The sequence below is a fragment of the Scomber japonicus genome, chromosome 6 (assembly GCF_027409825.1).
Source record: "Scomber japonicus isolate fScoJap1 chromosome 6, fScoJap1.pri, whole genome shotgun sequence".
Taxonomy (NCBI): domain Eukaryota; kingdom Metazoa; phylum Chordata; class Actinopteri; order Scombriformes; family Scombridae; genus Scomber; species Scomber japonicus.
In genome coordinates, this window is record NC_070583.1 from 20,762,724 (window position 1) to 20,777,775 (window position 15,052).

Consider the following 15,052-nt stretch of genomic DNA (forward strand, 5'->3'; position numbering starts at 1 on the left):
AACAGAAGCTGTTTTTTGTTTTTGTAAAATATGTCAAATGTACTTATTATTGTACTCATAAAGTAATTTACACATTAAAGTGTGATAATAATTAGACATTGGTTTTGCTGCACTACATATTTAAAAGTGACATTTTTGTGGATTAGTAGTGTGGAGATGGCTTAGTGTAATAGATTTCTTTAACTATAGTTTGAGATGGTTTAAGTGTTTTAGAATGGAGGGTTGTGTGGGTTCAATTTCAGCAGTCCTCCTAAGATGGGTCGGCATTAATCTAATCCATTTCACTCCCTTTTAGGGAGGGGTGTTGTTAGTTTTGGCAGGAAGACTGCATAACTGCTATAGTAAGCCATAATATCAATACTGCAGTAGAGAATCATGTGACAGGCAGCAATTATCTGGACAGCCTAAGACAGACACTCTCAGGCCTGATTATGGGTTTTTCTGAGCTGTTGCATCAAGTTTGGAGCAGAGAACTACTATGTTTAATCAATTTTGAATTGGGGGTCCATTATATTTTGTTTTTTGAGGGTTTTTTATCACTCTGTAGCTTCCCAGTAGCGTGCCATGGTATTCAAATATGAAAATTCAAATTGTGTTCAAAGTATGTATGTTTTAGCGTCTAAATGCCATTATTCCACATTCTCCCACATGAACTGATGTAGGTTCCTGCATGATGACAAGCTACATATAGAATGATATAGCTTGCCTAGCAGGTAGCTAGAGATTGACTGAGCACCCACTGTTACTGCTGCTCTGCTAAATGTGCTAACAGACACACACAGATGGATCATTCACTGTTGCTGCTGCTCAAAGTGTAAAAAATAAACTCTGAGCTCTCCTCCCACCCGTAAATGTCTCCGGATCAGAGCAGAATCCGGTGAGCCTTGTGGGTGTTATTTGTCCCGAAGCTCCGGCTCTGCTGCCGGCTCTCCCCTCCAAAGCTCCCGGCACTCAGCAGCTGTCTGTCTCTCCCCTCCATCCGGTACATTTATAAACATCTCACACACTCAGACTCTGCTCTGCGACATTGCTCGTAGTATATCTAGACAGTTTTCGTGCTCTTACATACAGCAAGCGTGTATGTTAGAAAGACACTGTCAGCAAACTCTGTGTGTGTGTGTGTGTGTGTGTGTGTGTGTGTGTGTGTGTGTGTGTGTGTGTGTGTGTGTGTGTGTTTTTGGGGGGGTCCTTTAAATGGTCTCTTCTCCAGTGAGCTGATTCTGATAATAAGTATTATGAAGACATGTTAAAATTGTAAGATACTAAAAGAGGAATATTGTGTAAAGGAGGATCTTAATAAAGGATCTACTCATAATGAAGTTCAAATGGCTATCAATAAGGCAAAATTGGGTGCAAGTGGATTGAAAATACACCAAATTAAATATTAAAATCCGCCACATTATTTAATATTTTGTGCATATTAGTTAAAACGTGTTTTGAATCTATCAAAATACTATCTATGTGGCTTAAATCTATTATATATCCAATGCCAAAATCCCAAAGTGAGGACCCGAGGGTGCATGCCATTAAATTATAGAGGGATCGAACTAATGAGCACAATTTACAAGCTGTATTCCACTGTACTTAATGAGAGGATCGTGTTGCACGGCTCTTCATGGAAGAACAAAATGGGTTTCGTGAGTCAAGTTCATGTTTTGATCATATCTGTGTATCGTCAACATGGTTTCTCCCTGGTTACTCTTGATTTCTCCCATAGACCAAACACATGCAGATTTACTGGTGACTCTAAAGTGCCCGTGTAGGTGTGAATGGTTGTCTCTATATACACTCAACGGCTACTTTGTCAGATACACCTGTGCAATCTAATGCAATCCAACACAACTACATAAATACTACTTTTACAAAGCTTACATTTTCAGTTTTTGTTGAAATTGTCAAAAAAGGTTATAATTCTTCTACTTTATGTTTATTATAGAGGTTGTAGTGGATGGTGGTGGTGTACTAGAGTGCATTATATTGAAAAAGTGTTCCTTACAGTTTGTCCCCTTGATGTATGTTAATGGAGTGGACAAAATATTAGGAACACCACCACCAAAAAGCCAAAATCTCTATGTGCCTAGCTGTGAGTTTAACCTCTGACTACAGAAACCGGATGGTGTGTTAATCTAGAAGATTAAAGGTGGATTTGTCCAGTGTGCTGTCTAAATGATATAGAAAAATGAGTTCCATCTTCTTTTCTAATGTCTTTTTTGCTGAAATGTGCATTGCTTTTTTTAGAAAGATGAAAATAGATATTGATTTTGTAAGTATGGATGATGCACTGAGTTTGCTGCTCACATATGACACATAAATTAACCAGTTATGTAAAGAAAGCCTGGGAGAGGAGAGGAAAAAGCCCTCTTAGATATATAATAGTTCTTTATATGAGCCCAAAATAAAAAAAAATCCCAAATAAGCTATTTGGGATTTTTGTTTTGTTTTTATTTTGTTTGTGTTTCTTTTCTACTTTTTTTCCTCAGGCTTTGTATATGCAATACCAGAAGATGTATGTTTTATATTTAATAGTGGTGTCTTGTAATCCCAATCAGTTTGGGCAAATATTTGACATAATACAGAAATAAAAATAAAACAATAAACTAATAAAGTTTTGCACACTAGCAAAAAGCTGAAAAGTATCACATTAGCAGTATCTAAAATAGTAACAAACTGAGGCTGTATCACTGTGTAATCCAGTTTGGATGTGAGGAGTCACATATTTTTGACAATGCCCTGTTAATGTTTTGATTCCATATCTGACAGTAATTATGAAGTTCAAGGAACAAAAGACTACTTTTTTAGTTAAAAAAATACCTACACTTGACCCATATTGTTCATTTGAGGTGAAATGTGATTCATTGTCAGGTGAGCTAGTGACATACTTACTGCCATCAAAAGCTTTGAAAGTGCTGGACTCACTAATAAAATGAAAAGTCCAAGAATCAAGAATGCAGTAGCTATGTTTACTAATCCCATGCATCATGCATGCTCTTTACATTCTTTACATACATAAATATATTCATCCCAACTAATACACAATATTATATTTATTAGAACATAATATGTACATAAATATTAATGCTATTTGTGAACACAGGCAAAGCTTCTGCTCCACTGTTGCTAGAGCATAATTAAAAGAATGCATAAAAGCAAATTTACTCTTAAGAGACTAAAAGAGGCATATTTTCCTACCATGCTGCACTAAGCATGATGATATGCTGGGAGGTTTGCTTTCATACATTCATAAAACTATTATGAAATGTTTTGTCCCAATCACATCATCCTGAATTGTACTGCAAAATGGGAAACAACCCATTGTTAGTAGTTAACCTGTGTGATCAGATTCAGACTTCTTTAAAGCTGTTCATTTGCAGCTAATATATCAAACTGAAATGTGCCAGTGCCTCCACTCCCTCTAAAAGTTTACTGAAAAATACTAAGCAGTAACTCAAACAAAAGCTGAATGACAACATTATTAAGAAATGATTTACCTTGACATAATGTATCTACTATTATTAGAATGGCTACATTGTAGACTACGTCACACTGTGTTGTTTTGTGTTTGTTTGTTTACCATATTTTATAGTTTATACTACTGTGTACAGTGTTTATTGGTACTTCAAAATATTGCTAATGATGCTCTTGATACTCTTTCTGCTCATAAACTTTAAAACATACCTGCTAAACAAGCAGTGAACCAGTTTGAACTTAAATTTGAAGAGGACCTTTTGTTCAGAAAGGATTTTAGGAGTGAATTTAAAGGATGATACTGACTTAGCAGTCTGAGGTTGTCTGGCACGACGTTTCACAGCCTCTGTGTCCCAACAGTGAAATCCAGTCATCTTTCATCTTGAGCCTAGACTTAGAAACTGCCAAGAGCCCCGCCTGTGGTGCTGAAGCTGCACCCTGACTCATACAGTAAGGGGCCAAAAGGTCAGAGACAGCGCTGAGGGCAAAGCCTTCATAAAAGTTATCAATAAAATTTTGACATCGGGTTCTAAAAGAAATGAGTGATTGCCAATATGAGAGTGATGTGCCTCCTTCTGTAAGTCCTGGACTGGAAGTCACATGGCTGCTTGTTTGCTAAAACAGATGAAGAGAAGACAATATAAAAGTACATATGATATATTGACAGGTTTCTGGCTGAAGAAAACATCACTGGACCAACATTTGGAATTTCACTCAGCATTTAAACTTATATTGAGGTAATAAGGTACGTTGAAAAGCATTACATAAGCAATAAATGACACAGAATTCAGCTGAGAGTTTAATTGTAGAAAATTAAGGCATTGCTCTTCTTTCAAAACGTATTTGCTGTTGCAAATTAGTATATGCAAATGTATTTGTAAGGGACTCAGTAGCTGTAACGTTTAATGAGAATAAAACTGGCCCCAGTGTGTACAAAACAATGTAACTAAAGAGGTGGATGAAACTCAAACATTTCTATTTCACATTTAGATGGCCAACTATGTGGCACTTTCTTAAAGACACAATATGATGGAGAAACTTTTATTTTTCATCTATAATAATAAAGCATACATCCATTTGTCATCACAAGTGTGGCTGAGACGAAAAGAGATGAGTACATAATGGTCTTAAGTTAGTAAGGAGGGTCAAATCAAGGTTGGGCTTCTTCAGAAGAGTGTATTGTATGTGACACAGAATAGAGTACAATAGGTGATATAACATATGCAACCTCTCTGAAGTATTCAGTAATATAGGTATAATGGCTGTGCCAAATAATAAGTAATTCCAACACAAGGAAAAGAGGAGGAACACTGGGAATCCAACAGGATGTTAAGAGCAAAATGTAAGGCATGCTTTTACAAAACTTCACACTCAGTTTGAACAGAGAGCTGTCTGTATTTGTCTCACATGGGAGCAGGCAAAGCTCTGTTATTTCTTATTCTCTCCACCAAGGAATGCACACCACAAGAGGCCTTAAGTTTTAATTAAACGGAAAATTCATACACTGCGGATGTTCAACTTCCTTCTCTCCCAACATGCTGGCAAATAGGCCACACAGTTTAGAGTTGGCCAATTAATTACAATTTTGTCAAGTCACAGCAAAACCAGTGATTAATTAGCATGTTCTCAAGAGTATATTGTCTTTTTAAAGGTATACTATATTAATTTGTGCTTATACTGGCATTGTGTTTGTTTGCCAGAGGCTCTGTCTTAAATTGACTTTTTATCCTGTTTATGCCAAATTTGTATTACATTTTGCAGATTTGGGTCGTTTTTAACATTATCTTTCAACCGCATAAAGGATTTTAGTCATCAGATGTCTGATAAATCTAAATCTAAATCTAAATGTTAAATGTTAAATGTAAATATTAAATGTAAATGTAAATGTTAAATATAAATATAAATATAAATGTTTTACATTTATTTCTGTCTTAAATGAAAGGAAAATTAGCTAAATTTGAGAAAAGTGAGCTAAATATTCAAAATATATCAGCTATAAAACTTTAACCAACATTTTACAACTGGCACCCCATAGTTGTCGCTTTAACAAAAATGGCAATCAGTTCATAGTACTTCATTTTTTAAGTTTCCTCATGCCCAAAGCTGGTTTTAATGACTTCTTAACTTTTTAAGTGACCTACAGTTTGGTATTGCTCTCTGACTTGCTGGACCACACAGTAGCCACTGTGTGGACACCACAGTTTTGGGAGGCCTGAGGGGGCAGATATATTCCTGGCCAAGCCAACAAACCCAGACTCATGGTACGATTGGCCAGGAAGGTTACTGCTGATGTTTTGTCTGGTGTTAAATCAGAGCTAAGAGCCATTGAATCTGTGATCAATGAACTCCTGCCGTGGTAAGCTCAACTTGGCTCTCCACTGGCCACATTGGAGCCTGGCATCTTTCCAGGTTCTCCCGGTTCTTTTGCCAGATGAAAATGGATGTACTGTAAATGAGCCCTCCCAGGCTACTGTTATTAAGCATAGGTGTCGCTCTCCTTTTCTTCAATAAGGATTTCCGTCCGCTGTCAACCACCACCCCCCACCTCCCCCCTCTCCCTCCAAGACCACCAAGAAGCCCTCTTCCCATTCCCTCAACAACTATTCAGGGACATCTCCTGAGAGGAAGAGGCCCTGGGCCGTGGCCTTAATTAACTACTGTTTGGCTATTGTTGAAAACATTCCTCCTTTCCTAGACACTGTTATTGTTCATATAGGCACAATTTACATTAAATTCAGACAATCTATAAAACTTCAGCCGAACTTTTAGCTCCTGACAGAACAACTGTCTGGGCAAACAGTTAGTTCTATTGACTAATTCTCACTCTAAAGAAAGGCTTTGAGGGGTCTCGAGGGGTTTCAGTCATTTTTATGGTGTTGAATGGTTATGGTTACAGCTTCATCAGACATTTTTTTTTCTTTTTTTTGAAGTTGGGGCAGCAAAGAATTGACCTTTTCAGAAATGATAACTTTCACCCAAATAAAAGGGGCATGATCTCTAAACAGACCTGTTAATCTTGGCCCTGTGACATCCAAGTACTTCTCAATAACAGGCCACACACTCATCTACCTCATTGATCTGTTAACATGGATAACCTTTCCCTTTTTTCACTGAAGCCACACTGTCACGGCTAATAATCAATTAGAGCATATTAGCTTTGCTTTGCTCAATGTCAGGTCACTAGCTAACAAATACTTCATATGTAATGATCTCATTACTTCTTACAATATTGACTTTTTCTTGCTAACAGAAACTTGGCTGTCCGATAGTGACAACATTCCTCTTGTTGAATTCTCCCCACTGGATTACACTCTCCTACATAAACCCAGAATAACCAGACATTGGGGTGGTTCAGCAGTGCAATATAAAAGTAGCTCTATTGGATCTGAGTTTATTCTCTTCTTTGGAAATTTCGCCTTTTGTGTGGAAAAAAAATATTTTTGTATTTTAGTATATAGGTCATCTATATACATTTTGAGTGTTCAACTTATTAAAAATATTTATAAGATAATTGTAAAAAGCTGTACAATATCATATTTGATAAGTGTAATTTTGAATATCACAACCATCATTCTCAATCTACCCACTAGCCAGTCAGTCCTTAGCAGTTCTTTTTAAGAAATATTAGCATATCAGCCTTCTCTAGGGCAAGGCATGCTCTTTCCTAGCTGATTGTGTCTCAAGCATTTGAGAATATCCGCTCTGCTGGAGTGGAGGATGCCTGGACACATGTATAATTAGAGGCCAAGTTAAACAAGATGGGCAAGGTCCCTCTCCTCTCCTACTACCACCCAGCAGGATTGGTGGAGGGTAGTAGAGGAGTGGTGCTACCTGGATGTTTTTAAGGGCCAGATGAGTGAACAGCTTCCCCAGAGCAGAGACATACATGGGGTGCTCAAATTCACAGCAGTTTATGAAGGTAAATATCAAGATAAATGTAAAAAAAAATCAAGGTCACTTGAATAAAGGCTGATTTATACTTCTCCGTCAGAGCGATTTTCAGTTTAATTGAGGACATTTTTGGGAGATTTGGGAGAGCCAGTTTTTAGCATCTAAACTGGCACTCCAAAACATTTCTCAGTTTAAATCAGAAGCCATCATCATAGGTCCAGACCTCTTCCAACAAGCACTTCTTCTCTCACTTAGGTTCTTTATCCTGTTGCATCAAATCCCAATGAAGAAATTGATAACAAACTTAACTTTGACCCGCAGGTGAAGTCAGTCATTCAGTCATGCTTTCTGCAACTTTGTAATATATTGAAAATTAGATATTTTTTTATCCACTAGGAATCTAGAAACTGTCATCCATGCTACTACTGTAAGTTGCTGTACTTTACTCCTGTCTCACTTAATACAACCTCTCCAAACTTCAACTAGTTCAAAATGTCTGCAGCAAGACTACTCACAAAGTCCAATAGAAGAGTCCACATAACGCCTAGCCTTTGAAGTCAAGCCTTTGGAGTTAGGGCCCCATGACTCTGGAACGACCTGCCGGAGGAGATAAGGCAGGCTAGCTCTGATTCTTATTTTAAATCTCTTTTAAAAACACATTTTTTTCAGAACTGCTTTCTCATTGGTTGGTTATTCTTCTGTTTCCACTTTACTTGTTTTTACTGTAGTTTAGTCAATTACACCTCATTTGTCATTGTCACTGTAACAATTCTACCTTTATTCATTCTTTTTCTGGTAAAGTTTTTTATTTTATGTTTTTGTGAAGAACTTGTACCTTGTTATTTTAAGTGATATATAAATAAAAGTTATGATAATAATTATCATTATTAATGATAATAATTATAGTTATTATCATTACTATACAGGATTTGTTGGTTGGTGGTTGTAAACACACATCAGTCAACACCAGAGCAAAAGAGAGAGAGAGAGAAGTGGTGGTTAAGCAAGCTAGAGAATGCAAGAGCAAATGATGCTGGCAAAAACAAAACAATGAATCAGATAAATAAAACATTATTTTCTGATTGTTTCATGATGGTATACCTTCTAAAGCACAAATAAACACACCAACACCTCCGCACAACTCTGTGGGAAAGTGCTGCATTTCTGGATTGTGTGTGAATGCAGAGCTTCATCCTGTCCACTGTGGCCTCTCTGCTCTACATGAGTGTAGGTCAGCCCCGCCCTCGGTCAAGCACACGCACAGACCTGCAGGTCTGTACACACCCATGACACAGAGACAGACAGCGGAGTGAAGCAAAGGAGAGAGTCGAGGAAAGGTCAGTTGTGAGGTCGGAGTCCCAACCTCACACCTGCGTGCTGTTATTGGCTGGGGGGCTACACACTCACTGCCCAAATGTTGACGCCCAGAAGTGTCCAGAACACAGCAAAATAAAAAGAAAGTACAGGCAGAGGGCAGTGTCTCTGAAAATAAATATACTGCCACACACTTCTAGGGAGTCGTAAGTGATGAGAGGAATTACTTTTGTGTGGGTCTAAGCATTCGTTTATGGAAAATCCTGCATAGAATAGCCTACATCTTAAATATATTGTGAGTATTAATGCAAGACAAAACTTTTCAGCTTTACGGTATTTATTTCGTGTGTGTGTGTGTGTGTGTGTGTGTGTGTGGTGTGTATATATACTGTATATACATACATAGCTAGCTATTTCTCTGGTATTCAAAAATGGAAAATTGAGTATAGATTTATAGTAAGTAAGTCATATTATAAGTCAAATTTAGAAAGACAATAACTTTTTTCATTTATGGATGGGATTATTTGGGTATGTATTTGCATTTGCACAAAAAGGAAAAGTATTATTCCCATGTTCTAATTTTTTTGTGTGATTTCAGCTGCCTTGAAATTATTATGTTCATATTGCATAAAATATGAAAAACTTTTTTATGTTAATTTAATGTGAATTTCTGAAATAAATAAATATTATAAACATGTAATAGTTTGTAGATCCTTAAGTTATTTCCATGTAATCATGGACCTGACTGGACTGAAATACCAACCAATCAATTTTAGACATTCAATATACAATGCAGATACATACATGTACAGCAGGTGATTTATGGAGATGTTTTTGATGTTGATGACATTATGTTTTTTATGTTTCAGGCACTATGTGTCTCATTAGCATGCAGCGGGGAACTCAGTAGCTCCAACATCTCTATTTGAAGAGAACCACTTATAAAATCAAGCACCTTGTGGTTTGATAAAGGGCTTGAAATTAATTTCATATGAAAATTAATAGTTGTTATTATTATGTAATGAATGGAGGCATCGGCTATTTCTTGAATCTTTTTTTTGTTTTGTTTTGAGTTATTTGTTTTCTTTTTATCCTGCCTGCAGTTTACAGTTTATTCTGCAGTGGTGTGCTTGACTGCTCTCTAGCCATTCATCAAGGCACTGCTTTCCATTATTTGGTGCAGTCAGCTGAAACTGAGAAAGGCTTTTGGGGTGGTATGGCTCATTCTTCCTCTACTAACTCTCTGTTCTCCTCAACAGAGATGTTCCTTGTATTTTTCACCTTATACCCTGGATCAGCGGTCATTACAGGAATCAGTGAAATTATATATGCTGCACAGTTCTCTAATGATCCAGTTGTCAAACCTGGTTTCACAGCATTGTGTGATTTTCCATGAGTATCATGTAAAAAACAGAAGAGATTTCCACATCATCAATAAGGATTAAGCTCTGCATTTACATTCATCAGCCGACTCTCTTAATACTCCCTTTAAGTACAGTGAAGGAGATTTCTGTCTTTCTCATATTCACATTTTCTAGATACCCATGCACAAGACTCGCAAAATCAATAATCTAAGTATCATATTCTTGGCCTCTAATATTATCAAGCTCAGATTCCATCAGGCTACAGTCTGAGCTGCATTCTGATAACAGCATGAAGAGAGTCTGGTTGAGATGAAATAGTTTATCGTTAATGCAATTCAACAGCCAGCCATTCTGAACATCTGTATTCATATGTATACTCTACACCTGCTGCACAGACCTCATCCCACACCTAGCATGTATAGAAAAGATGAGCAGACACCTACATCTAGCCTATGTCTTAGCAGACATATGTTTCTGTGGTTTCCCTTTAAAATCTTTTCATCAAATAGTTGTATTTACAATGAAGATGCTATCCCCTCTCCCATTTACATTCCATTTCAGCTGTGCAGGTAAATATTTGACTCATGAGGCAGCATCATTTGATTTTGTATGAAAGTTAATGTCACGCAGGAGAGATGTGTCAGCAGCATTCTGACTGTGTGAAGCACAGCAAAGAACTTGACTAATCTCGTGTGTGCTGACATTGTGACTGATGATCAGTGTGCTGGTGACCCACCTGAATGTGGACAATAATCTCCCAGCTCAGGGTGATATTGCCAGTTTCAGCTTTCACTGGAGTGGGCTCCTTGCTTTAGCACTAAAAATAAAAACAGCCGATCTCAGATCCATGTGACTGTCATAAAAAACATTGTGGGAAGGGAAAGCAGTGTCAAGGGACCAATTATAGCTTTAAGAGTTAGGGCCATAAGCAGGCTGATGTTAGGGATGTTTTGATTAAGCATGTATACACACATACACACAAAAAAACAACAATAAAAAGCTTGAAATGTAATTGATTAACTTCAATTTTGATTTAAAAATGAGGGTTTAGAAGTCATAATTTCAGATGTTTAATCTGCACCTCCCTTTCTCAGATGCCATAGGGAGGCTGGATTAGAAAGAGAGGGAGGGACAGAGAGAGTGAGAAATGCCTATGTGATTTATCACATATTGAATTTTCCTTTTACATAGCACTTCATGATATTCATGGATTAAAGGAGAAGAGTTTTCAGCTTGAAAAAAATCAAACCATAATGGTATTCATGTTTCAGAGGGCGCCTGCTACTTTCATCAAGATATCTCACATTACTCAATCCTCACCTCACCTATTCGCTGTTATGGCAGGCAGGTTGCATGCTGTCTACTGTAAATATGTGCAAGCTGTCAGCATGCAGCCGGGCTTGACTGAAAATAAGTAGTTCCCTCTCATTCAGTATAATACATCTAAGCTGCAGAAAAAGGATACTGTAATGCCCAGTATTGACGTTCTTTAGCCTGTAGAGCTGATAAGCTTTGTGTTTAAGAGACAGCCCATCTTCCCCCAAGGCATATTGCAAAAGTGCAGGTTTATTCCTCATTTCATCACAGCACCTCACTGAGTTGTCTTGGATCATCAGTGGAGTAGACAACCTCCATACCTTTATTACTGTTTGTTCCCTTTTTGTAGGAAAAAAACAGTCTAATCTAGTCTAATTCTAGTTTTAACCTACATTAACTTGCTGTTACCTAGAAGCTTCTGTATTGCTCTTCAACCACAGTATGTCCTTTATACTACTGTTAAAGCCAGAATTTGATTTATGTGAATTATGATTCTGGCATGTTCATGGCAGAAATGTTCAAATCTTAGTTGTAGTAGCTTTAAATCCATTGTATGTAATCTAATCATTTACTGCTTTGTTTTAAATGCATCTTTGGTAACAGTGTGTATTACAGCTCAGTAATGTAACAGTATACAGGGATAACACACACACACACACACACACACACACACACACACACACACACACACACACACACACACACACACACACACACACACACACACACTTAATCTAGCTTCTTAGATTTCTGCTAAGGTGGGCAGAGCTATACTGGGACTATGATGTCTCCAAATCTCATGAACCTTTGTGTCTACCAGATATTTGAAATATTATCACCCATACTATTCTAAAAAAAAATTCTAATGAAGCAAAATCCAGTGAAACCCATGCAGGTGTACCATGGATGGACTGGGCCATTTATTGCCATATAACATATGTTATTACGGACCCCATATTACCCTATAAGAAAGGTTAAAGTTACCAATATTCTTACTATTATCACCAAGATATGGTTATCTTTATTGAATTACCCCAGTATTATTCTGTTGTTATAAGTTATAGACTGTTTATCACCCCTTTTTTAGTTGTAATGTCAAGTGCTATCACATCTTTTTGTACCAAATGTGCTATATAAATTAGATTTTATTGTTATTATCAAATTCAGAGGCCAGTTTATACAAGTTAAATATGTTTTGGAATGTCCCTTTTTGACACAAACACCTGAACATATGCTTCTTTAAAGTGAGGTCACACAGCACAGTATAGCGTCCTTGGAGCAGTTTGTGGTTCAGTGACTTTCTAGGATATTGTCTGGCAGTGTACTGTATAAGTAAAGCCGGCTGCCGTCCAATCACCATCTCAAAAAAATGAAATACACTCTGTAGTTGGCGCTGGGGATTATGTTTCCACAGAAAGGACAGCATTTGCCACTCTAGACTGCTACAGAATGTCAAGACAGTGGAATTTCATGAATGTATTAGGTGAAGCCCAGTTAGCTGTAGTGCACACAAACCTGCACTGACACTTCTTTGAAAATAACTGTCTTGACACAGCCGTACTTCTGATTATGTGAACAGCCTTTACTGGCCTTGTAGGCATAATTAAATAGGAAGGAATATAATATCCCTATAGAAATAGAAATATAGTAATTCTATATATCCCAACGAGGGTAAAACCTTGGGGACTTGGGGATTTATATTCATTACTATTTGGATTTCACTATCATTCAAAACATTTCTGTGAATAGTGAACAGTATACACTGGAGACAGAGAAAAGATATTGTAGAGAGAGATGGTGGGTAGATGATATGACAAAAAAGTTGAAAGTTGGGCAGGTACTGACAACAATACCTCCACATGGTTCCCCCCACACAGTGCATCCACATCCATTTTTGATGCAATGACATGCATAGCTGATTTTGTTGGACATACTGCTCACATCCAGCCAACCGCATTTGAATGATTGCAATGATGACATGATGAAATGATGATGTGTTTGTTGATGTGATATTTTGTGAATGTGTGTAATGAGAAGATCCGTAAATGCACTCTGTTGGAATAATTTTCCCATTTCTATTTATAGCCAGCCTTACCTTCACCTCTAGCTGACAATGGTCTCTATCAGGACAATCAAGGTCAAGGAAGGTCTATAGACCTTTGGCTGTCCCAGCCTCATCTCCTCACTTGTGAGCTGGACTAATGAGGCAGACAGCTGCTCCCTTAGTTAAAATGTCCCTGTGATGAACTATACCTGGGAGAGGCAGGGGCAATGTCACCTTCATATTTGGGCGCATTACAGCAGACTAAAATTGAGAGAAAACATACACAAACATTTCTTTGTGAACAATGAAATGCACCCAGTCAAATAAAGAACATCCTGCTTAAAGCATGAACTCAAGAGCTCTAACATAGTTGTTGTTTACTGGTGTGATCCTTTAAGGGGGTCTGTCTGGTCAGGCTTATATTAGCCCACACTTTGTCTTCTCACAATTCCCCCAAACAGAGTGTTCGTTTCAGACATCTGTTTCTGAAGTCTGGCAGAGTTCAATAAAACACAGGCAGGATAGAAATGCTTCTGCAATGTAATTAGGGGACTTTGCTGAGACGACAAGTACAAATGTGGAATAAGAAGGTAAAATCCAGCAAGGCTGGGTGATTAGGCCTCATTTGGATGTCTTCTGCACACTGTGACGAGCGGCTGTTTCAGGGCAGGGCAGTCGCTCGGATCGAAGGCCCACAGTGTCTAGGATTATGTGTCAATTTACCACCCAGCTGCGGCCCTAGACTCTACACCAGAACATGACTACCTCTAATTAGGCCATGCTACCAATTAGGGCCCTGCAATAAGGCAGAGAGAAAGGCACTCTGGGAGAGTAAAACCTACCATTGTTTTCTGGATAAAAAACTATGTTTTCTTCCTCCAACAGCTGGCCAAAGCTGGAGTCCATGCCGACCAGGCTCCCATTAAGCTATCTGTGGTGTACTGTGATGTAACGATGATATTAATGTAATCGCGCAATATGATGACAGAACATTAACTTTGAAAGGTATCAGGTCTGAATGGTACATTGATATTATTCAATGAATAGACAGTAACAAAGAGTCCAAAACAACAATCTATTTATGTCACGACCATAATGTCAAACTCTGTCTCATAATCCCACAGGTGGCCAAGGTCAGTTCCCCATAACTCAGAATGTGACGGTGGTGGAGGGGGGCACAGCCAACATGACCTGTCGTGTGGATTACAATGATAACACTTCCCTCCAGTGGTCAAACCCTGCACAACAGACCCTATACTTTGGGGACAAGAAAGGTGAGTAATATTCTCGGGGATAATGGCCATAATCATAAAATGATGAGATATAATAAAGATGTCTGAGCCAGATTATGTTACTACAGGAGTCATTAATCTTTCAAATTTTGGAATGAACAAAATTGTCCCTGCCTGCGAGCACACAATTTGACTGAATACAGCGAAAAGACAGGATAAGAGAGAAATGTATTACCCTTAATGTCATAGCAGATTTTAATGAATTTATGTCTCCATCGCTGCCCTAGGGCACAAACTAAACAGAAATAGACTGTTTTTGAATTGAACTTATGTAATCACGCAACACTCTCAGTGTTATTTACAACACTTTAACGCCCGTGGATTGTGAAATGATTGGGCTTAATTAGCATTTTAGCTGCCCTACA

At 37.8% G+C, this 15,052-nt stretch overlaps 1 protein-coding gene across 1 annotated transcript in view; it reads left to right on the forward strand.

Moving 5' to 3' along the window:
* Positions 1–15,052, forward strand: part of cadm2b (cell adhesion molecule 2b) — a 155,381-nt gene that overhangs the window by 108,598 nt on the left and 31,731 nt on the right. The window contains exon 3 of the mRNA XM_053321017.1: positions 14,520–14,669. Coding sequence (XP_053176992.1) covers positions 14,520–14,669 — 150 coding nt within the window. The remainder of the gene's footprint in view (positions 1–14,519; positions 14,670–15,052) is intronic.